General features: G+C 34.7%; 3 protein-coding genes across 3 annotated transcripts; 2 read left to right on the forward strand and 1 right to left on the reverse strand.

The window, feature by feature from the left end:
* The first annotated feature begins 1327 nt into the window (after window positions 1-1327).
* On the forward strand, window positions 1328-4003 carry LOC115995332 (methyltransferase-like protein 23). The gene is made up of 7 exons (XM_031119849.1): window positions 1328-1532; window positions 1656-1760; window positions 1879-1965; window positions 2619-2669; window positions 2905-2998; window positions 3083-3167; window positions 3282-4003. Exons 1-7 carry the CDS (start codon window positions 1422-1424, stop codon window positions 3433-3435), a joined length of 687 nt encoding a protein of 228 aa, XP_030975709.1. The 5' UTR covers window positions 1328-1421; the 3' UTR covers window positions 3436-4003.
* A 188-nt stretch (window positions 4004-4191) lies between these two features.
* Window positions 4192-5965, reverse strand: LOC115995331 (peroxidase 64-like). The gene is made up of 4 exons (XM_031119848.1): window positions 5651-5965; window positions 5342-5530; window positions 4843-5005; window positions 4192-4740 (listed from the first exon to the last, which is right to left on the reverse strand). Exons 1-4 carry the CDS (start codon window positions 5855-5857, stop codon window positions 4346-4348), a joined length of 954 nt encoding a protein of 317 aa, XP_030975708.1. The 5' UTR covers window positions 5858-5965; the 3' UTR covers window positions 4192-4345.
* A 10658-nt stretch (window positions 5966-16623) lies between these two features.
* On the forward strand, window positions 16624-24020 carry LOC115995039 (pre-rRNA-processing protein esf1). Its single transcript, XM_031119449.1, has 7 exons — window positions 16624-17319; window positions 17616-17687; window positions 18420-18664; window positions 19743-19905; window positions 20792-20920; window positions 22079-22782; window positions 23240-24020. Exons 1-7 carry the CDS (start codon window positions 16738-16740, stop codon window positions 23553-23555), a joined length of 2211 nt encoding a protein of 736 aa, XP_030975309.1. The 5' UTR covers window positions 16624-16737; the 3' UTR covers window positions 23556-24020.
* Window positions 24021-24338: the final 318 nt, after the last annotated feature.

The following is a 24338-nucleotide window of genomic DNA, read 5'->3' on the forward strand; positions in this document are numbered from 1 at the left end:
GAACACAATTTTCCCCTAAGCCAAAATCTTATCTTTAACTTACAACCGAACCTGCATATGTCACCTCAAGACAATGAACTCCAATGAAATCCACAATCAAATCCGCATGTCCTAACACAATCTAATGTTCCCCTTCCCTCAATCAAATTCGCAGCACTCCCATTTTACAACTCTAATCCCAATTTCTAATTACCATTAATGGAACCCTGAACTAATTATTGACCCACATTTAGAACCTTAAAAAGTTCTCCAATTTATTTCAGGCTCTCACTCTGTCACCACCCTACCTCCATCCCTTTGTTCCAATGTAAGCGTTGCATTTAAAGTGTAGATTTGGGCAGAACGGTCTCTAGCAAGGGCAAAGGGCTCTTTCCAACCTGCTCCTACAACAACTGAACAGATGGACATTGTGTCTCCTTCTTCCTCGGTTTGCTTGCACGATCAAAACTCAGGTGGTTCTCAGTCCATTATCTCAAGCACACTGCATTGTGATCTTAGTTGGATGAGAGTGTGTTTTTGGAGTGAGAGTGTGTTTGATTTGTTTTAGGTTCTGTTTTTGATGAGTTTATGTGTTAGAGTAATGTTTGCACTGGAGGTAGGTAACAGAGTAGCAATGGTAGGGAAACACAGATAGGTAAAGTATCAAAAATGAAATCATGGGTAGGTAAGTTAAATTAGAGGCAAACCACAGGTGGGTAAAGTGTAATTATCCCATAAATATAAAAGTTAGTTGAAATAGTATAATGAGACTTATCAGTAGTATCAAAAAATGCAGTAGTACCCATGAATAATAGCAAAAATAAATTGAATAATAACATAAGTTGGCAAAAATAATTAATTTCAAATGCACACTAAATTATTATTTGTAACCTATTGATGATATAATCATTTTCATAGTAAAAATACCTAGAATTTTGAAGAGCTAATATATTTTAGTTATAGTTTCACATAATATTAAAAAATAATAAATTATTCAAGTAGTTCGTGTACAGCCTGTTCTATATATATATATATATATGGATTTTACTAATGTGTGCCCTTAGGGCACACATTAAACCATCTAATTTTGGAAACATTTTCTCGAGAATTGAAAAAGTTGTCAATACTTTTTCAATTCTCAAAAAAATATTTCCAAATATAGGTGGTTTAGGGCACACATTAGTAAAATCCATATATATATATATATATATATAAAGAAAAAAAAGAAAAAGAAAAGAAAAGCCACGCTTGATCACAAAATAGTGAAGAGCGGGCTGTTTTGGAAACTAATGGGCCTGGGCCGAGCAAAACCACAAAAAATAATGGGCCACAGGCCTCGTGTAACGGTCTTGAGAGTAGAAACTGCAGTCCAAGAGAGCTGCTAGCTGTCCCTACCGGTCTGGCGAGTTCTGTTCTGGATATCGCCGTGTATCGGAGACGATATGGCGGGCAGTGACTCGGAAGAACCGGCCATTCCCAACATGACGACGACATCTCGGCATAATTTCGGTGATGATACTGCCGAACCGGTCTTCTCCATCTCCATCATCGAGGTTCCTCCATCTCTCTTTCTAATTCTTTAATAGCAATTTAGAAAGAAAAAACAACAAATCGAGTACTAGATGTGAAAATCGAAACCCTTATTTTATTTTATTATTTTTTGTTTCTCGAGTCAGAATATGAAAGAAGAGTACGGCCTATTTGTGTGGCCTTGCAGTATCGTTCTCGCCGAGTATGTTTGGCAACAGAGATTGCGCTTTTCCGGGTCTAGCGTCGTTGAGGTAAAAAAAATTTCATTAATCAATTTCATTAAATACTTACTGTGAGATCGAGTTACACTTTTTATTCGTTTTGTGGTTTATTATGTTAATCGGTAATTGTAAATTTTGGGTGTTTTAGCTTGGCGCCGGAACTTGCTTGCCTGGTTTGGTTGCTGCGAAAGTGGGTGCTGACGTCACTCTCACAGATGACGCCAATAGTACAGAGGTTATTGATTTTCAATGCAATCATCGGCACTATTCACGTTCAATTTTCAGTTTTCAGTTTTCACTCATCACACCCAACACCGACATTTGGGTCAAAATTTTTGTGGAAAAATGACATTCAAATGATGATAGAATTGAATTCTAATGTAATTGCCAATATGCATCAAGTTCATTGACTTAGTCTAATTCGAATCATTTTAGTAACAATGGGTGACAGTACTCTGCCTAAATAGTACACATAGGTAATAGATAAGAGAATACTAAAGAATTCAAGCCATAGAATTTCTTAATTCTGACACAAGGTACTTATTAGAATGTGACCAATCAACCAACCAACAGAACTACTTGTTACAAATAATATCTTGTTGTTGTTGTGTTAAGATTTGGAGAAGTCAGTTTAGGCCATAAGGGAGAGATTCCCATGATTTGGAAACAATTTGCGTTAATATGTACAAGAAAAACTTTCTACTTAAATAATGATTGCAATGCAGATGTGGATACGGGGAGCCAGTCAGTAAGGAACTTTCGAGATATGGGGTGTGCTACATGAATTTTCTTAGCGAGATGTTCTTTGATGCCCTGGCTAAGAAATAATTTTTTTCTTAATACATTCTGTTAATAATCTCTTATAGTCCTATTGTTTTTGATCCACAGGTGATAAACAACATGAGAAGAGTGTGTGACCTGAATAAACTCAAGTGTAATGTAATACTATCGCTGCTATTTTACATATTTATGTCAGCTCTCATAGTTCCTCTGTGTGAAAGGGAGAAATTTCCTCCAGTTGAAATGACAGACATTGTTTATGTTTTACTTTATTTTCTTGATCCCATGCTTAATCGCTCATCATCTACATGCATGATATTGACGTATATCTTACTTTAAAAAACATATTTGGCCTTTTGAGTCACTTTTCAGGAGATTGAGTACTACTTTGTAGGTACTCGGAATGACTTGGGGAGTTTGGGATGCATCTATATTCAGTTTACAACCTAAGATTATTCTTGGGGCAGATGTATTGTATGACTCAAGCGGTAGGATATTTGCTTTGCGTTATGTTTTAATCTGTTTTCTCTTGAACTGTGAACTGAAATATGGTTTCCATCTGTGTCGGTAAGCCTTTGATGACCTCTTTGCCACTGTGAAATTCCTGCTCCAAAATTCTCCTGGGTCAGTCTTCATAACATCATATCATAATCGAAGGTATTTTTGTATCTGCTTTGGGTTTGATTTAATTTCATTATGGATAACGTGCACGTGTGTGTATATTTAACTATTCATTTTCTTTTCATTTTTTTTTTTCCTTGTTATGTGCAGTGGGCATCATCTTATAGAATTCTTGATGGTGAAATGGGGGTTGAAGTGCATAAAGCTTCTTGATGGCTTTTCATTGATGCCATCTGACAAGGCTTCTGGTCTGAGTGGCAACATTCAATTGGCAGAGATTGTTCTGAACAATTTACAGCCTTAGGTACCCAATGGCATTAGCATAGGGAATTTTCTGATATGGTCATTTGGATTAAAATTCATGCTTCCCAGTGCAATACAAAACTTCCACCTTTGTGGCTTGATGATTATGGTTCATCTCACCCTTGGAATCTATTTTTATGGCTTTTGCTTCCACATTATGGTTGATGAGATTAACTGTGATTTCTGACACAAATGTTTGTTGGAGGAGTTGCAATCTGGCCATTTTGTTGTAGCCTAATGGAAGGGATAAATATTATTTCAAGTTCATTATTGCTTTTCACTGACTTGAGTGGAACATATGGGGGAATACCTGCCTGCAGAGGAAATCAATACATGAGTTGTAGCTTTGGTATTATTATTATTATTTTTTGGTTAAGTGTAGCTTTGGTATTAATTTGTCAATACTATGTCTTAATATACTGAGTGGAAAGCTTAAATTTTCTTGGAGTTTGATTTGAATCATTTGATTTACCTTTTAAAACAGCTGTTAGAAACATGAGCTCATCTGACAAGGAAATGTTTCTGATTTTATTATGGACCTCTTTTATGGATAGGGCGGTTCCCCTGCATATTAAGTTATTAACTAAGTTCAGAGTGCAAAGATGTAGGTGAGATCACTCCTCTTTACCCATGAATGGAAGATTTGTCTTTACTTCGCTTGAAAAAGACAGACAACAACAACAACAACAAAATCAGTGGCAGCTATTGATGAAAATGCTAATTGACAGATGTGCTCAATTTTGGATACGTTCATGTATGATACTAATATTCTTGAAATTTATTATTGCAAATTGCTACATAGTTGTGGTTTTCTCCGATTTGGAACATACAAAACAGAAAATAAGAGGGGGGGGGGGGGGGGTACTATTACTAAGCTATCATAGTTTAAAATAGACTAGGCTAAGAAACTATTAATTTACTACCCTACAATTCTTCCTAATCTCCTGTCCACCAGTGAGACTGCTCATCTTGATCATAGAATTCACAAAGGCCTTGCTAAAAGCTTCCCTTGAAGTGGCAAATTTTTTAACCAGGTTCTTCGTTTTCGGATTACTGAGCAGGGCTTGGTCCGAAGAGAACAGGGCCTTCTTTTGGAGGATCAACTTGAAGTACGTGTTATCAAAGGTTGTTGAAGAGGGATCCATGGTGGTACCGGCATTCTTTGACTTACCGTTTTTGGGACAAACACCCTTTAACTTTGCAGCAAAGGATGGATTTATCAAGGGGTCGACGTCATGCGTGGCATTGAAGTTGCGGATTCTGTTTTGGAAGGATGAACAGTGGGAAAATCCTAGAGTATGCCCTCCTACATATGGACCATGGTAGCTAGGCACTGTTACTTTCTGTTGAGGTTAGAGTAATATGTAATGAATATGATAATGCAGTGAGGGACGTTTATTTAAATTACCTGAAAGAGCAACTAGATCATCCAAGGACAAACCTCTTTGAGAGAAGCTTTGCTGCAGTTGAGATATGGTGAAGGTTGGAGCTGGCAATTTGATTGTTTCACTAGCCTTTGATGTTCTTCCATCTTTCCTTCCTTTTGGCACATCCCAACTTGGACCTCCAGACTATAAGTCAAATTCCAATATATCATCAGAACCCAAAAAAAAAAAAAAAAAGGTTTTATGAGTTATTCATAGTTAATTAATTAAAAATTCCTTACATTTACGTACTTGTATTAATCCATGTACAAGTTATTTAATAATGACGGTGTTTATTATATACATCTTATCACACAAAATTTTATACACCCATAAAATACACTGAAATCGTAATTTCAAGTCAAGACTTCAAAGTTTATTACACACATCCATAAAATACATGAAAATTATACATTTTATGGGTGTGTAAAAAGATGTGTATAGTAGTATTTAGGCTTTAATAATTTGCGTTATGTATCTTACTAGGGCAACAGCATCCCTGGCAGCAAGAGCCACAATATCAGCGCATGAGACCACGCCAGGGCACCAAGTCTCTAAGTCTTTTTTTGCACTGTCAATGACATAAAGTGCATGCAAGGAAAGATTAGGTGGCCCATCTTTTTCTGCTTTGTTGCTCCCATGTGAGTTTAGCAACACAGAAGCATCACAGCCCTATTGAAAAAGAAAAAAAAAAAAAAAACGATGAGTGAAAACATATAATCCAAAAACAAAATAAACAAGTTATAATATGTGGGTACGTAATTAAAAGCTTGTAATATTGAATATTGATACCCTGATAAAACAGTCATGGAAATGCAACCGGAGTAGTGCTGCTGGAACTGTTTTGTCTTTCGACGTTGCAGTCTTGACAGCATAAGCAATCATTGATTCAGCATGAGGGCATGTTTTTTGGTAGTAATTATAGCTAAGTGAATTCACTGGAGAAAACACTGAAAATATAAGAACTGAGCTCAAGAATAATGCAACAATGGGAGCCATGGTAGTATCAAGTATATATCTACTCTCTTAACTCTCTTTTATCTTCAAGAAGCATGGACATTTATAGCAAGGGAGAGAGAGAGATAGATACAGTAGTAAGAAGAAGGTTGTTATTGATAAACCAAAAAACAAAAAGTTGTGGCCCCAGACCAGACAATCAACAAGGCTTATCATGATGGTGTAGTAATAATAAAGCATCATGACTAGTCATGACTGCTAAGCCTAAAAGACAATTTGCTTCACGTGATCTCCTATGCTATAGTGTTGGTTGTTATTAATTAGTGCGTTGTATTTTACCGGTTGATGCGAGTCAAAGAAAACAATTGGCAAGGCCTTAATTAAGTCATAGTAATTCGTGGGAGGCATGTGAAAGTTGATGGTTACTTCGCAACCCCTTCTTTTAATTTTTTTTTTCTTTTTATTTATTTATTTATTTAAATTTGAAAATTTAGGGGTGTGTATGGATTGGGTTGAAGATTTTTTTCAACTCAACCCACCATAATGGGTTAAAAAAAATAATAAAAAAATCCAACCCAATCCATTACAGAGGTCCAATTCAATCCAATCCAACCCACGTAGATCAGGACCATCGGGTTAGACCCATGGATTGGACAATTTTTTTAATTATTATTATTAAATTGAGCATTAAAACGACAACACCACAAAAAATAAGAGCAAATTTTTAACTAAATAATTTTGAATATAACACCGAACCAACATAAACTATACGAGTAAAACTTAGAATTTTGATTTTATTTAGGAAAATGGCAAACAAGTAAATAAAAACAATTGTATAATATATTTTAAAATATATATTTTTAAAATTTTAAATATATATTAAATATAAGTGAGTTGGGTTGGGTTAGGCGGATTTGTGAATCTTATGACTGGAAACCAACTCGACCCATTGAAAAAAATTCACAATCCAACCCAACTCACCAACTCCTAAAAACCGACTCAACCTAGCGGGTTGGGGTTACATTGGAACGGTTTGGGTGGATTAGCTACACACCCCTATCTAAGATAAAATTTTACTATAACATAATCTAAATGTATGTGTGTGAAACCCTTTCTTGAAAACTTAAATTACAATAGCCCCCAAAAGAGCCACACCCTACAAACACTTATCTATCAAATATTGAGCAAATTTTGTGGAATTAGAGCAATTATAGTGTGACACATGTCAAAGAAATAAGAATTATTGCTAATATCCATGTATAAATAAGAAAAACACTCTCTCACACAAGACATGCACACTTATCTATCAAATAAGGAAAAAAAAAAAAAAAAAAAAAAAACCAGAAACATTGATTCTCTCATTCTCGGAATCCAGATGTTATTACTTCATGCTTATAAGTATGTCATTGCCTCGCATGAATTTTCTGCCTCGAGTAGTAGTGTTTAATTACTTCGAGCGGACATAAAATTGGTTTGTAAAATTGTACTCAAAAGCAACTGTGCAAAGGTAATTTTACCAAGAGCTTTTATCATGGGTACAAGGATCAGTCATGGTGGATCCCAATTGATCATGGGAATAGTTACTTGTCTATTGTGACAAATGAAGAGATCATCCCTCTACAAATGCATGAACTTCACATGATGGATCAAATAAAATTTTTTATTGCTACAAATGTGTCAAAACTAAATTATCCTCGTCACTTCAACTAAAGGGGCCGACAATACTCAATAGTAAGAAGGGAATGTATATGGTGGTTAGAATTGAGCCATCAAAGTCGTTATTCGCATGCAATATTATTGAAGATTGTTTTTCAAGTCTCTACTTTCTTAGTTGTTATGAGGGACCTATATATGCGACATAGATTTGGATAATTCTCTCAATCAAGAGCGGAACTCGTGGAAAATTGTCTCTGATTAACGACTGACAACTACTGTAATTTGTAACCGCTCTGTTGTTGCGTGCATTAGTTATTACTACTAGAGCATATCATTTCAGTCATGGTTACTGGATTCACATCCAAGTAATTACCAAACTACTAACGCTTCATTGAAAAGAATAGAAAAGATTAATGTAGTGTAAAACATGGTATAGAAGATCATTTAGGTAGAATGGTTCAACCAAATGTTTAAATTATTAGAAGGAATTTCAGTTAGGTTTGATTCGAAACGTACGTAAGCAAAACCTTTAACATTTACGGCAATTTTTCTGATAGTTTTCCGTCTTTTACAAAAGTGACACTTATTATTACCATTTTCCTTCTTGTGAACTTGAGATACATTAGGGTCATTAGGCTTATTAGACCTATGTGGTCCATTCTTTATGCCCTTTTTAGACTCCCTAATTCCTTTATGCTCCTTGACTTACTAGATGAACTGAATGATGTTCAAGTTGCTTAAGCCTTGCATTTTCTTGATTAAGCACACTGGTCAATTGATTAATATTTCATTTATAATGGCTCATACTAAAGAGGCAAGAATTCAATATAAAATGAACAAGAAAAAACTCATCCACATTCATCCTTAGAGTCTTTAATTGAGCGGTCAAATTTATCATTTCAAGGACATGCTCATGCATCTTGGCCACACTTACCATTAAATTTCATGGTGGTAAGTTTAGTCATTAGTGTCCCCACAAGGAACTTGTTAGCAGTTTTGAAATAATCTTTGGCATTAGTAAGGGTGAGTTTGGTTTATCTTTTTTGAAATTGGACTTTTTGAAAAAGTGAAGGTTTTAAAAAGTGTAGTATAAAATTGAGCTTTTTAAAAAAGTTGAGTATTTGGTAAAATTTGTTAAAAAGTACTTTTTGAAAAAAATTAAGTGTTTGGCTAGCATTAATAAAAGTGGCGGTTTGAGTTATAAATTATCAAAAAGGACAATGCATATATAAGAGACTTTATTTCATACTTAAATCAACTACTTAATAAGACTTACTCAAAAAAAAAAAACTTATTAATAATAGTAATAATAACAATAATAATTTATTGTTAACTAAAATTTGTTGTAAAAATATTGTTAACTAAAATTTGTTGTAAAAATATTTTTACAACAAATCATATGTGATAAGTTATTACTGATTTTAATTTGATCCCACCACTTAAATTATTTTTTTCACTAGTATTAGCTAGTAACAACGCACCACTTAAGATTTATTGTGAAAATATTATGAAATATTATATTAACATTTCTTATTTTTAATTTTTTATTCTTTATTTTATTTCTCTCTTTATATCTTTTTCTTTCATCCACACGTTTATTTATATTTTTTTTTCTCTTTTTTTTTTCCTCCACACACCTATTCTTTACCTTTTCCTTATCTTCACTTTTGACTTTTCCTTATGCTTTTCATCTTCACCATACTACCATTTCGTCCACTCCAAGATTCCAGAACATAAGAAAAGCTAAAAGCTCTCACTCTTTCTTTCTCTCATTCTCTCACACACAGCCACACACACACAAAGATCGCTGATGGATGACAAAGGCAAGAGAGACAACCTTTTAAATCGGGGTTCACGCATGCCTGTCGTAGTCATTGACTGAAGATTGGATAAGAGCAGAGCAAACTGTTAAGACATATGTGATTTAATGTTAGGAACATATGTCAAATTAGAATTGGCTAATCCACGAATGACAAAGGCAAGAGAGACAACCTTTTAAATCGGGGTTCACGCATGCCTGTTGCAGTCATTGACTGAAGATTGGATTAGAGCAAAGCAAATTGTTAGGACATATGTAATTTAATGTTAGGAACATATGTCAAATTAGAATTGGCTAATTCTTTGACAAAACGCACTGTACTTGTAATTGGGTAGATTTAGGATGTGTTTGATACTTCAAGAAACAAGGTTTCAAGATCAAGTGTTAAAATCATGTAAATCTGTCCAAGAAACAAGTAAAGAAGTGCTAGATTTTAAAACTCAAAAGCTAACTCGACAGCTAGTATCTATCGAGGTTTAAAGGTTGTTGAAACCCGATGCTTGACAACTAGTTCGACAGATAAGCTATCTATCGAGGTTTATGAAAAACAAATTTTCAGTTCTGATTTTCATTCAATCCGTGTGTATATGTTTGGGCTTTCTTTTCTCACAACCCTAAACATATATAAAGATTATTTTAAGGGTCGTCAAAGGATGCGCAAGTGTGAAGCAAAGTTATGTTCATGCAAATTGTGACTGGAAATAGAATTCGCCCTAATTCATCTTTCTCTTGAAGAAGTTACTGTGTTTGTACATCGTAGGGGTTTTGTAATCAACGAGTTTCGTGATCTTCATCATGTGATGAATTGAAGAACTTTGCAGCCAATATCTTTTTCAAGTTGGTGAGTAAGCCGCGTATTGGGATCCGCGCATCGAATTGGTTAGTCACGTACTGGGAGCCGTGCATTGAAAAGGAAAGATTGTCACTACAGAACAAGTCCAATTGGGTATTAGGATAAGGGTTTAGTTGTAAGTTGGTATAAGGTACTGAGATTCCTTTACTTGTAACCGCTTGTTGTGATAATAGTGAATTCTCGGGAGTAGTGACTTTAAAATCACCCAGTAAGGTTTTTGCTGTGTAGGTTTTCCTTATTCGTAAACAAATCACCGTGTTAATTTAATTTTCCCTGCATTTAATTAATTGGTAATTTCCACTGCATGTTGCATGCTAATTGAATTAAATAATTAACTTGGCTAATTAATTTGTTAATTCATCACAAGTGATCAATACATTCTTGGCCTATCACAAACGAAAGGGAGATATTGCATAAGGGAAGATTTCGCTATATTCTGATTTTTTTTGTTTTGCATTTTGAGGAATCCTGATTTGCAAGGGATTTTTTTTTCCTTAACTGATTTGGGAATTTGTTATGGGTTTTTTTATGTTTGGATTTGGAAATTTGTTATTGAATTGAACCTGGGCTAAACGCTATTTTTTTGTGGTCTTTGTAGCAATTAATTTATCAAAGGGTAAAATTGGGTTTTGAATAAAACATGTGGGCAATTTAGTACTTGATCTTCATATCCAATAGTAATATTGACAAAAGCACTTTTGCATTTGCAAAAGCTCCTCAAACTTGTCCGCACGTTTTGGCTCAATTCTTTACATTTCGAAACGAAGATTTTCGAAAAAGCATGTTTTGAAACATTACCAAATGCCTAATTTATTTTTTTGGTTTCAAAAAGCGCTTTTTGCAGTCTAAAAGTGCAAACAAACGGGCACTAAGTGATTCTTTAACAGTGTCAATCTTAGGAAGTGTAAACAATAATTTATGCTCACTACATTAGTGCTAAGAGTTATCATTCAAGGAACAATAAACCAAAATGAAACACATGTTTAAACAATGAATAGTATTATTGTGATCCACCTTTGGGTTATCCTTATGGTGAACTATTCAAAAATTATGGTCACTTAAAAGAACTAATCAATAAAATATTTATAATTAAGTTGGTCGTTACTTTTGAGCATCCATTCCAATCTCAACCATGAATACCCATAAATTATTCTATTCAATTAATTAATCACTTAGAAGTTGTGCACCTTTCGGCCAATTTAATATTCTCGTGATCATAGAATTGCAATTTGCAAAGTCAATAATTATTAACATTAGGGAATAGGTGTTAATCTCACTTATTTGACTTGTTATCTATATGTCATTCCAGTTATGTCACTTTGGTGACCAAGTGCCCGTTTGTTTAAGCTTTTAGGGGCTGAAATGCACGTTTTGAAGAAAGCTGGACATAAACGCACGTTTAGTTTAGCATAAACACAACTTTTGGGTAAAAGTTGCATTTTGGGCCAAGGCATAAAACGCGCAAGCCAATTATGGAGCTCTGGAGGTTCATAAACAAAAAGTCCATGCGCGTTCTGAAGCTATCCATTAGGCTCTTCCGGCAATTACCAAATTACCCTTGATTAAATCATCAGTTCTCACGCTGTCCCTCATTCCTCTTATCTCATCTCTCTGCTCTGCCGTCTCAATAACAAATTTCCAAATCCAAACACAAAAAAATCTATAACAAATTCCCAAATTAGCTAAGGAAAAAAAAAATCAATCAATCCCTTGCATGGGTGTTATAGACGATGTGCTAAGAGAAAAGGAAAAAAAAAAAAAAAAAAAGAGGAAGAAGGACTGAAGGAGAGCTCTGTGAGTCTGTGGAACGTTCTGGGAAAAACAAAGAGCAGAAAAAGAGTAAAGGAAAAAAAAGAAAAGAGTAAGGGTATATTTTTAGTAAAGGAAGAAAGGAAAAAAAAAAAAAAAGGAAGAGGAAGAAGGTATATTTTTAGTAAAGGAAGAAAGGAAAAAAAAAAAAAAAGGAAGAGGAAGAAGGAGAGCTGGAACGTTTTGGAGTTTGGAGGAAGTGGTAGGTTACAAAAGAGGAAAGAAGTAAAAAAGGAAAAGTGTAAGGGTACGTGTGTGGAGGAGAAAAAAAGGAAAAAAAGAAATGCGGTACGTGTGTGGAGGATAAAAAAAGAGGGAAAATAGGGAAAAAAAAAGGAAAAAAGAGGAAATTGTATCACAATATTTTCACAATACTTTCACAATAAATTTTAAGTGGTAGGTTATTATTAGCTAATATTGATGAGAAAAAAAAAAATTTTTTTAGAAAGAAAAAAAATAATTTTAATAGCACGTTAAAATTAAAATCAGTATCAATTTTTATCACAATATTTTAACAATACTTTCACAATAAGTGGTAGGTTATTATTAGCCAATATTGGTGAAAAAAAAAAATTTAGAAAGAGAAAAACATAATTTTAATAGCACGTTAAAATTAAAATCAGTATCAATTTTTATCACAATATTTTTACAATACTTTCACAACAAATCTTAAGTGGTAGGTTATTATTAGCTAATATTAGTGAGAAAAAAATAATTTTTTTAGAAAGAGAAAAATTGATTTAAGTATAATGAAGTAGTTGATTTAAGTATGAACCAAACTCACATAAAAAAAAAAAAAAAAAAAAAAATATGAAAAAAACTCCCTTATATATACATTGTCTTTTTTGGTAATTTATATCTAAAACTGCTACTTTTATAACTGTTAGCCAAACACTTAGCTTTTAAAAAAAACACTTTTTAACAGCTTTTATCAAACACTCAACTTTTTGAAAATGCACTTTTTCTTTATGCACTTTTTGAAAACTCTACTTTTTCATTATGCACTTTTAAAAAAAAACTGAACCAAACTCACCCTAACAAAAGTATCATAATATAGATTCGAAATTAAGATTAATGACCTGCACGTACATTTTATTTTTATTTTTTTTTAGATGAGAAATACGTGAGTTTTATTAATAATGAGAAAATAACAAAACATTCTGAATCACTGCAGATTCAATAAAAGATAAGAGTTTCTCCTATCCAAGTTACAAAGTTATCGAGTCCTTTGTCATGGCGTACCAAGTTGTGAGCTGGTGTGTTTCCTTGTCGCTTGACATGCAGCATTTGGTGTTGCCTGAAGTGTTGTAGCTTGTTATGGATACCTGTGACAATATTTTCAGTACTGATGGGTACTTTTAATGTGTCTGAGAGAGCTCCAATGAGAACTGAACAATCTGACTCGAACGTGACTTCCTGTAAGCCGATGTCCTTCGCGAAAGAGATGGCCACGTCCATTGCTTTGCCTTCAGCTTCAAGTGGACCCAGTGGCAGCCGAAGTTGTGTGCTCAAAGCAGCGAGCACGGCACCCGCATGGTCACTTACAATGACACCAATACCAACGGACTTGAAGACCGCAGAATCCATATTGACCTTATACCATGGCTTCTTCTGCTGCGCTGGGTTGGCAGTACCGAAAGTGTGCAAGGTGGAAGTCTTCTGCTAGCATGGATCGGGCTTTCATTATGATGTCATGACTGGATTGTCGAGGAGAGCCAAGTCTGGTTTTGTTTCTATTATAGAACATGCACCAGGAAATCGTAATAACCAGCTCAAGCATGTCCTTGCCTACGAGTTGAATGAAGATAAGGTGCCAGAGAAGGTCCACAAATTCCCTGAATCGCACGCCTCTGGTGTCTAGTGGTAAACCTCGCACGTACATTAGTCAACATAGTATATTCATAATAATATAGACAATTATAGGCATGCCATTCAAATGTTTTAAGAGTTATAAATGCTAAGGGATTTAAATAATATAAAACAATTTAACTGATAGTTGAAACTTGAAACCAATTTCATGTCAAACGCAGTAATTTGACCAAGCATGTCTTTATGCCTCTTAAACAACTATCAAAAGATTTAAGAGATGAAAGAAATCGACTGTACCTCATATATGCCAAAATAAAATACCTTTTGACTATTTAATCACAATCATTGATCATACGGATTTTATCACAACACATGTTTATACATCCTTGGATGGAAAAACATGATAATTCTAAAACTCAAGAGCATTCTATCACAAGATTCACAACACATGTTTATACATTTTTTAATGGAAAAATATGATAATTCTAAAACACAGGCTCTAATAACACGTGTAAATATTCTTGAAGTAACAATTACAATTACATTAGTTTTAAGATCTACAACTACCATGAATTTTATGCAATTCTCTAAGGATCAAGTGAGTAAATAGTAATTCTATGTAGGATTGGTTTCTCTCTCTTGAACCTTATGTTTAGTTCAGTTAGATTCAGTCTATGTGATGGAATAAACACTTTATATGTAGAGAGATGACCAATTTTCAAATTCACTTTAATCTCTACTTGCCCATCAAAACATGACTCATGTTAGGAAACCACTTCTCTAATTGACTAATCAGATCAAACACTAAAGAATATGCAATCATAGATCCATATCCCAATTAAACCTGTATAACTTATCAAATATGCCTCGGGCCACCAATTTGATTATCAAAAAAAAAAAAAAAAAAAAAAAAATTTGTCTTACATAAATTGCCTCATATAATGCTTTCAATTTCTTCAAAGGGCCAAGACGATGCCATTTTGGGTTTAATGATACACATCAATAAATGGATTGGCAACAGATAAGAGTACCATCTTCGGCCAACCATATCGACCTATTCTTGGAGCCGATGTTACGAAACAGATAGCAGAAGCGATATTGTCTTTGTCTTGAGACAATCTTCAGCCCATTTACCTGATTCCGAAGTGTCAAAATGCAGTTTTGGGCCAACCTTTTAGTCACTAAATTGGTCCTAAATATTTCTCTTCTTGTCGTATCATCTTGGTCCAATTGCTTCCGCTAATGGGTCAAAGATTGTTCTTATTGAGGGCCAACCATATTGTCATTAACCCACGTTGTACTCAATATGTCCTCTTCAGGCCATAGTTTTAAGCTTGATATTTTTTTTGGGGCAAGTTTTACCTCGATACCTGCTTGGTCCAATTCTTGACGTTGATGTTATGTTTCAAGATTAAAAGGCCTCTCCTATCAAATAATAATAATAATAATAATGATAATAAAAGATTAAAAGGCCTCATATATTGCTCCCACTTTCTTCAAAGGGCCAACATGGTGCTATTTTGGGTCAATGCTTACCAAAATGGGCCGAAAATGGAGCTGATTGAGGGCCAACCAATGTTGTCACCAATCCATGATGTACTAAACATGTCCTTTTTCAAGCAATCGCTTTGCCACGATACTTGTTTTAGTCCAAATTCGTAGGTCGACCTTTGTGGAATAAAAAATGGGTAGGGGACAATTTAAGTTAGCGTTTTTCATTTAGGTATGATCATAATTACATCTTATTCATTGGGTTCAGACTGATGAGAGTAAGAGGACACTAGTGAGTATGAGTCAAGAGTATAGAGTTTTAATCTTAAGCGCTTCCCATTATGGAATTAACACAAGTCATTTATTTGACCATGAAGAACTTCATCAATTGTAGTAATTGGATTATCTCTATTTGGTAAAATAAAACTTAGAGAGCAAAACGGTAAACTACAAACGGCAGTGTTTGGGCTAACTGTTAATTTTTGCCCAATGAAATGAAGGCCAAGCCCAATGAATTTGAACCCAATCTTGTCCTAACCCGAGCTTTAAACATGGGTCAGGTCACATCGCCACACTGCTCATAAATCATAAAAAATAGGGTAAATTCCACAAACCACCCCTGAGGTTTGTGATAATATCCAACTACATTTTAAAACCTAAAAACATTTTAAAACCTACATTTTAAAACATTTTAAAGTCTAAAACATTTTAAAACCTACCAATTTCATCCTAAAAATACAATTTTGTCCCTAAAGACATTTTAATCCCTAACCCCGTTAGCATTTGTTAGTCATTTGAAATAGGTTTGCTCTCTCTCTACCTCTTTTGTTCTTCTTTCCTAGGGTGGATTTGCAGTGAGGTGGTTGTGGGTTATGAAGTGGTGATTGGAATTTTTGGATTTGGGTTTTATTGATGTGGGTTTGGTTGGGTTTTGTTGCCGGTGGTGGTCACTGGGTTTTGTGGCCAGAGATGGTTGCTGGGTTTAGTGGCTGGTGATGGTGGTGGTGGGTTCCAATATGGAATGAATTTACAATGGGGTGGTTTTGGGTTTTGATGTGGTGGTGAGTTTTCTATGTGTTGGAGAATTTGGATATTGTTGGAGCAAATTTGATTGGGTTTTGGTATGGGTAGTAAAATTGTGTTGTGGCTCTTGTCGTAGTTAATCTGAGTGGTTGTGGCTAATCTGAGGATTGGTTATGGCTGATCTGAGGAGAGAGAGTGAGGGAGGAAGGAAGAGTAATAGAGAGGGACAGAGAGAAGAGAGAGAAACTAACGGAGGTTAACATTGTTTAGGGACAAAATAGTCTTTACGAACTAAATTGGTCAATTTTGGAATATCTTAGACCTAATTGGTAGTAACTCAAACATCGGGTTGGTTTGTGGAATTTACCCTAAAATATAAGAGAATGCAAATCTGTTAAACCCTAAAGCTTAACCCCACAACACCAACGCAACTGGATCCTCGCTCTCACGCTAAATTGAAAAATGACCTCCAAAAAGAAGAACAACAAGAACAAGCTGAAGCCGAACAAGGACTCGGACCCTTCACCGACGGCGCAAGATAGCAACAATGGAGGCGACAAGAAGATCATCACGGACGCTCGATTCGCGTCCGTGCACTCCGACCCTCGCTTCCAGAACGTTCCGAGGCACAAATCGAAGGTCGCCATCGACTCGCGATTCGACCGCATGTTCAAGGACAAGAGCTTCGCGTCTTCCTCGGCTCCGCTAGATAAGCGTGGAAAGCGTAAGAAGCCAAACCAGGAAAGTCATCTGCGCCATTACTACAAAATCGAAGAAGAAGAAAAGGAAAAGGAGGAGGAGGAGGAGGAAAAGAAAGAGATTAGTAGCAGCAGCGACGAAGAAGAAGAAGAAGAAGAAGATGAGAAAGTTGTGGAAGATGGCAGATTTGGGAAACTCGAGTCGGAGACTGACTCGGAGGAATCTGAATCGGAGGAAGACTCGGAGAATGGTGAATTGGAGGAGTCTACTACCGATACAGATGATACAGACGAAGACGACGAGGCGGTTTATGAGGAGGAAGCGGAAGAAGATCTTTTGATGCAGGTATAGTTTGAGCTGGAATTAGAATGAGAATTGAGAATTTGAGAACCTTAATTCTTTGATTGGTTGCTGAGAAAATGAAAGAAAAAAGAATATATAGTAATGCTCAAAGCTTGAATTTTGAGTTTGGACATTTTTAATGCCGGTTGATAACTTGTTTTAGTTAAATGTAAAGAGATAGAGTTTTGAATTTTGAACAAACTTTCTGTTAGTAACATTGTTTTGGTTGCCAAATAGTGCCCAGCTTTATGATTTCTTCTATGTTTGATTGGGTTCTTATGTTTGCTTTATATGGACAGGAAAATATACCAGAAATTGAAAAAGAAACTCACAGGCTCGCTGTTGTTAATATGGACTGGAAGTATGTTAAGGTAATGTTACTCTGGTTTGGAACTGAGTTCAATTAAATTTGGGTTTTAAGTGAACGGAACTGCTGTGTCAAATCAGATAGCGCTTTTCAATTATTGAATAGAATTGGATTATGTTTGAAGTTTGAAGTTTGAACTTGCATAGTACTAAAGGTCAATGCTGTTATTTTTACTACTGCCTCCGTTCGGTTGATACTGTTGAGTTGGTGGCATGCTGGAGAAGTAAAGTTTGATTTGATCTCTTTAAAATTGGCAACGATGTGTTTTGTGCATTTTGTGATTATATGCTATCATTTTGAGATCCTAGGTGCATGTTATTGCACAAAAGTTAACACCCATATAAAATTTTTAATTCGTCTATCTTACTGTTTTACTTGTCAAATTATGTCTACGTGAAATTCTATATCATCTTTTATGAGAATCATATTATAAGCCAATAAAAATGGCAAGAAGAGTGCTCTGATTCGTGAAATTCTATATAATCTTTTATGAGAATCATGTTATAAGCCAATAAAAATGGCAAGAAGAGTGCTTCTGATTCATTAGTCAATGCTGAATCCAAAGCCCAGAATTAATAAATGATGGAGGTTAAATAATAAAATAAAAAAGGATAATATAGGTCTTATTTAATTTAATTATGATATAATTTTGTTAAGTTACTTCTTTTTGTCTTTTCTTTGTCTTCTGCACTTTCCAAGGATACATTCATTACCAAAAGTTTTTCATTTTATGTAGGCCGTTGACTTGTATGTTGTTTTGAGTTCATTTCTCCCAAAAGGTGGACAGATTTTGTCAGTGGCTGTCTATCCATCGGAGTTTGGACTTCAGCGTATGAAAGAGGAAGCAGTTCGTGGTCCTCTTGGCTTCCTTAAAGATGAAAATGAGAAAAATGAAGATCAAGACGACGATAAGTTAGACTCTGAGGACGATGATGAGATAGACTATGAGAAATTGCGTGCTTATGAGATAAGCAGGCTAAGGTAATTGACTGCAATGCGGTTTGTGCATTTCTTCTTGTCAGAATCTTTAATTTTGCCTTCTGATGCTACTATGGTATCTGCATTATTTTTGGTCATTATGTTTATAATATGCTCAAAATTATGAGTGAAAACTTACCTTTAATGTCTATACATTTAATTTCATTTGAAACAATGCTTGTAGGAGTGAAACATTTACGCACACACAAGATTAGGAGTTCCCCTAGATTACTTAATACATGGTTCTGGCGGGTGAGGTTGTGTATCCATGGTTTAGGTGGGTCCAAAGGGCCTTTCCTTGGTGAGGTTCAACATTATCAAATATATATATATATACACACACATATACATATACATATTGTGGCAAAACTTAGGTAAAATTTCTACCTATCAAAAAAATAAAAAACTTAGGCACAATTTCTATTGTGTTGTTGTACCTTAAGTTTCCCAATTAAATTCAATCATGTGGTTGGAATGACTAATGAATCAGGTTGAATTTATTGTCCTGGACAATGATAAAATGGATCATGTTGCTTTGGTCCATACAACCACGTGGTTGAATATAATTGAAGAACCTAAAGCACAATTCCTAAAGAATTGTATCTAAGTTTTACCCATATGGATATGTTGGAGTGTTGTTTTGGAGTTCCTGTCCTTCATTGTTAATCATATCCAAAAATTTATTAATTAGTGTGATACTGTAAGTGATCCAGATAATGGTGGATTTATCTTAGCTACTCAGTTCATTACATAGTTTTGAACCTATAGGAGCACGTTACTCACAATTATGTGATTTTGAAATATTATCTGGGTTGAATTTCATCTTCTCAATATCTAGATGCCAAATAAAATTTGAATAGACTGCCTTGAATGTGTATTGTTTAAATGTATAGTTACTTCTTAAAGCTTGTTTTCTAGACTATTTTTCCCCTGTAATAAGCCTTTATTTTGGGTCAATTATCACTCAAGAAATCAACTTATATATATTCACACACATGCACATACACGTACACATGTGTGCATGCACATGCATATGTATTATTTTACATATCTTTTGGGTGTGCTTATCTTCCTTCCACAGGTACTACTATGCTGTGGTAGAATGTGATTCGAGTGCCACAGCAGATTACCTTTACAAATCTTGTGATGGAACTGAATTTGAAAGGTCTTCCAATAAGCTTGATCTGAGATTTATTCCTGACTCTATGGAATTTAAACACCCACCTAGAGACGTTGCTAATGAGGTATGATTTTTAACCTTACAATGGTACTATGGGGTTTTGGTGCTTCATTTATTGAAAGTTTACACAACAGTCTTATGTGAGGGTTTTATATATATATATATATCAAATGTTCTATTTTAGTGAATAATCCTGTCAAAAATTTTCCAGGGAAAATGACTTGTAGACTAATGGAATTTATTGGTTTTTCGATGGAAACATCCAAGGTTCAAATCCCACTCCCCTAATTAAAATGTATAAAAAAAAATCCTGGTCTCTCAAGTAGCAAACACACAGCACCATATTAGGAGAAGATAACCCTGATCCAAGAAGTAATGGTCTCTATTTGCTGCCTGTGTGCCAGAAGTTGTGATAACTTGTTGATGTAATTTAAAAAATGAATCTATCTGAGATTCTTAGAAAATGAAGTTCTCAATGCTACCCTTTGTAAAATGGAAGTTGCATTCAGAGTGAAAGTTATGCAAGTTCACCTAATACATGGCAAGCTGTGTGGCCATTATCCATCTCTCCTACATGATATAAAAATTCAGCTTCACATGGATGATTAAATTTATAACTAGGATAGCTTTGGGCCTTGGTTGACTAGGGTTTGAAATCCAACTCAGCACCGCATAAATCCTTGCTTGAGCCAATACCTAGCCCATTCTGCATCAAACTTTGGATTAAATTAACAGATAAGGGTAGCATGGAAGGATGCAACTTTATGATATTGTTTTTATTTTTTGTAATGGATTTACTCTACCCATCTTAATTGAGGGAAAAAAAAAAAAACAGATTTACTCTACCCATACTACACAGCAATGTTCACTTATGTAAATGTGTGCAAATTTTGTTGTCATTACCCCACCTAATACACCTAATTCGGAAATATTTTCAATTTTTTTCTCAGGTGCCTGCAGACTATGAAGGTTTAGATTTTCAAACTAAAGCCCTGCAGCAGAGTAGGGTTCAGCTTTCTTGGGATGAGGATGAACCGGATCGTGTAAAGACCTTGAAACGTAAATTTAATGCTGATCAGGTTGGTGTGCTTGATCTGAATCTGAAACATAGTACTTTATGCCTTTTTATTTATATTTTAAAAATTTTAAAAAATCTGATCCATATTAAATTCTTTCTACTTCAAAGCTCATATCTTTAATTGCATTTTGGCTAAGAGTCTTGTAGTTCAATTGGCACCTCCTAGTGTCTCCAAATGAGACATCTAGGGTTCAAATATCCTGTCCCCCAACTATCGAATTCAAAAATTGCGTTCTTATTGACAATATTAAATAAACATTCAGTTGTCTTCTTTTTCTTCTTCTTCTTCTTCCTTTTTACCCCTTTGATGTATCGATTATTGAGCATGAATTGATTGTATTAATTCTATTTGTTGTCATAAATAAGATGGCTAATTCTTGCTTCAGCTTCATTTCTGCTGGGGCACCATTTTTCTTCTTCTTTTTTTTTTTTTTTTTTTTTTTTTTTTTTTTTTGTGGTGGGCACCCGCGCCGGGGGGGGGAGGGATTCATTATTTTGTGAAATGATCCAATAGTTAGTTTACTGTGGCCTATAAATTCTCTGAATCTGAAGTGAATGAGGCCATTTTCCAAATACACAGAAAGAAATGTTTGCTAATTAAGAGGGGCACCATTTTGCTGTCATCTTTTTTTGAGCGGCTGCCAGGTGGGGTTTGGATCATTATTTTGTGAATTAATCTAATAGTTTGCTGTGGCCCGTACATTCCCCAAATCTGAAGTTAATGAGCCACGAGGGCCTTTTTTTGTGCCTCATGAATATGGATTTACTTCAATTTAATTGAAAGTTCTGGCCACATAGCAATAGGAACATATCACTATACAGTTTTTACTTTTTATTTTAAAATTTACTTATATATGAATGCATCCATTCATGCCAAGATTAACATGCTTATGTTTTTTTGTTTTGTTTTGTTTTTTTTTTTTTTAAAAAGAAAAAAATCTAAATGCACATCATAATAGTACTTATCAAAACAAATCCACATATACACACATTAGAGGCTTGACAGCTTTCTGCAGCTATGGTTGTTTCACTATATTTTCAAAAGAAAGTAGACAGTAAAAGCAGAGAGAACAATCAAGGAGCATAAAATACTACTCCTAGTTCAATCAGTATTAGCTTCAAATTTGTACAAAATTGTTACTGACTTTGTTTCTTCTAGCTAGCTCAATTGGAGTTGAAGGAGTTCTTGGCTTCTGATGAGGGAGAAAGCGATGATGGTGATGGTGAAAACGATGATGATGATAAGAAGGATAAAAAACGAGATATGTACCGTGCTTTAGTCCAGTCTGGTGATGGTTCAGATGGAGATGGAGATGGAGAGGATGATGGCCAGGATATGGAGGTCACTTTCAATACTGGCTTGGAGGATATTAGCAAGCGTATTTTGGAGAAGAAAGATAAGAATTCAGAAACCGTGTGGGAGGCCTATCTTAGAAAAAGAAGAGAGAAAAAGCAGGCTAGGAAAAATAAGTCTAAGTATTCATCAGATGATGACAGTAGTGATAGTGATACTGATCAAAATGCGCCTGAACAACCAGATGACTTCTTTGTTGAAGAGCCTTCAGTTAAAAGAAGTAAAAAAGAGGCTGGAGGTAAAAGTGATAAAGAAAGGCTGAATCAAAATATGGATAAGGAAGCAGAAGCAAGCCAAGCAGAGCTTGAGTTATTACTTGCTGATGATAAGGGGACAGAAACTGGTCTTAAGGGATATAGTTTGAAACCTAAGAAGGCCAAGGGGAAAAAGGGAAAAGAAGTTCCAGATGAGGATAAATTACCATCTGTTAATTATGATGATCCACGGTTTTCAGCGCTCTTCACTTCACCTCTATATGCTCTGGATCCAACAGATCCTCACTTCAAAAGGTATTTTCTGTGCAGTACATATTTTTCTTGTGATTATTGTTTCCATTTTTTTTTAATAGGAAGATTATTGTTTCCATTATTATCTGAAAGAAGCAGAAAATTAGAGGAGCACTTAGTTAGTATATGGCCTAATATGCGTATGGTAACTTGTACGTACCTTGAATATATGTGACATGCAGGATGATTAACCTGTGTGACATGATATAATTGTACCTGAGTATTCTAAAGGCCTAATTTGATGATCTTGATATTCCAAATTATGAACTAATTTAAGAATCTATTTGGCATTGTTTGTTCCATTCTTCCAAAATATTGCAAATTCTTTCTCTATATGCTGCTTGCTTTATAACTAAGTTGGCTTTAGTTTGGTGCTAAAAGTTATAAAAAAAAAAAAGAAAGAAAGAAAGAAAGAAAGAAAGAAAGAAAGAAGCTAAAATTTGGAGTTTTGGTGTTGCAGGAGTGTAGCTTATGCTAGGCAGGTGGCGCAGAGGCAGCAGAACAAGCAAGAATTGGTGGAAAATGAGCATTTGAAGTTACCTACAACATCACACTTGCCATCTGATGAGCCACCAAAGAAAGAGAAACATGAGTTATCATCATTAGTCAAATCAATTAAGATGAAGTCCAAGCCATTTCAATTGCCCTCTGATGGTAAGATGTCAAAAAAAAGTGGAAAATTGCAATCTGCAGTTATGGTAGAAAAGGAGTTACAACATGATCTCTCAACGTTAGTTCGATCAGTTAAAAAGAAGTCAAAAAATCTCAAAAAATGAATCCCAAGATGAGATAAAAAAAACCGCTTTCTGTTTCCAGAACATCATGCAGAAGAATAGATTGTGGTGGTTGTAAGCTGCAATTAAGCAAGTCAGATTGGGACAAGTCGCAAAGACTGAAGGTTTTTGGTAGATTATACTTTGACATACAATTTATTTATTTATTTGGATGGTAGTGGTTTGATTGGGATTTTTGTGATCCTCTAGTGTATGACAGTTTGGGATTTCATTGTGGTCACAGGGTTTAGTTCGCATTTGGGATCTTTGGATGATATTTATAGCCACTGCCAAAGGCCCATGGCAAATTTTGATATTAGGGAACATTCTGCAAGTGGAATATCAGAATAAAGAGATAACATTGCAGTAATTGTAAAAGGTTCGTACAGTTGATATGCCATATTGTATGGCAGTAAGTAATTTTTTTAGCTGTTTTATCGTATGGCAGTAAGTACTTTTTATTTTTTACTCTTGTGCCAGTAGCGTATATTCAATACTAAAAGAATGATTATATATATTGATTAAGTTATTTCTTTTATTATATTCCAATTTGGTAGCATATTTATGTTATCTTCTTAATATAATTTATTATAAAATATTATAATCAACTAATTAATCATTTAAAATATTTAGAATATATTTACCCCAAGTGACATCTGAAAAAAAATTCCCAAGTGACATCTGAAGTGGTATAATTTTTTCCCCTTTCGACATTTTCTACCCATAAATCAATGGCATAAACTATTTTAACATAATATCAAAATGTTAGAGACTAAATTAACATAT

Source organism: Quercus lobata, chromosome 6 (assembly GCF_001633185.2).
Source record: "Quercus lobata isolate SW786 chromosome 6, ValleyOak3.0 Primary Assembly, whole genome shotgun sequence".
NCBI classification, from domain to species: Eukaryota; Viridiplantae; Streptophyta; class Magnoliopsida; order Fagales; family Fagaceae; genus Quercus; species Quercus lobata.

Bases quoted from the DNA above. Each gene is read 5' to 3' on its own strand.
- LOC115995331 (XM_031119848.1), bottom strand. From the start codon at position 5,857: ATGGCTCCCATTGTTGCATTATTCTTGAGCTCAGTTCTTATATTTTCA. The intron at 5,531-5,650 runs GTATCAATATTC...CTTTTTCAATAG, and splicing joins TCCATGACTGTTTTATCAGG to GGCTGTGATGCTTCTGTGTT. The intron at 4,741-4,842 runs GTAATTTAAATA...GTCCATATGTAG, and splicing joins TGATCTAGTTGCTCTTTCAG to GAGGGCATACTCTAGGATTT.
- LOC115995332 (XM_031119849.1), top strand. From the start codon at position 1,422: ATGGCGGGCAGTGACTCGGAAGAACCGGCCATTCCCAACATGACGACG. The intron at 1,533-1,655 runs GTTCCTCCATCT...TTCTCGAGTCAG, and splicing joins TCTCCATCTCCATCATCGAG to AATATGAAAGAAGAGTACGG. The intron at 1,966-2,618 runs GTTATTGATTTT...TTTGATCCACAG, and splicing joins ATGACGCCAATAGTACAGAG to GTGATAAACAACATGAGAAG.
- LOC115995039 (XM_031119449.1), top strand. From the start codon at position 16,738: ATGACCTCCAAAAAGAAGAACAACAAGAACAAGCTGAAGCCGAACAAG. The intron at 17,320-17,615 runs GTATAGTTTGAG...TTATATGGACAG, and splicing joins AAGAAGATCTTTTGATGCAG to GAAAATATACCAGAAATTGA. The intron at 22,783-23,239 runs GTATTTTCTGTG...TTGGTGTTGCAG, and splicing joins ACAGATCCTCACTTCAAAAG to GAGTGTAGCTTATGCTAGGC.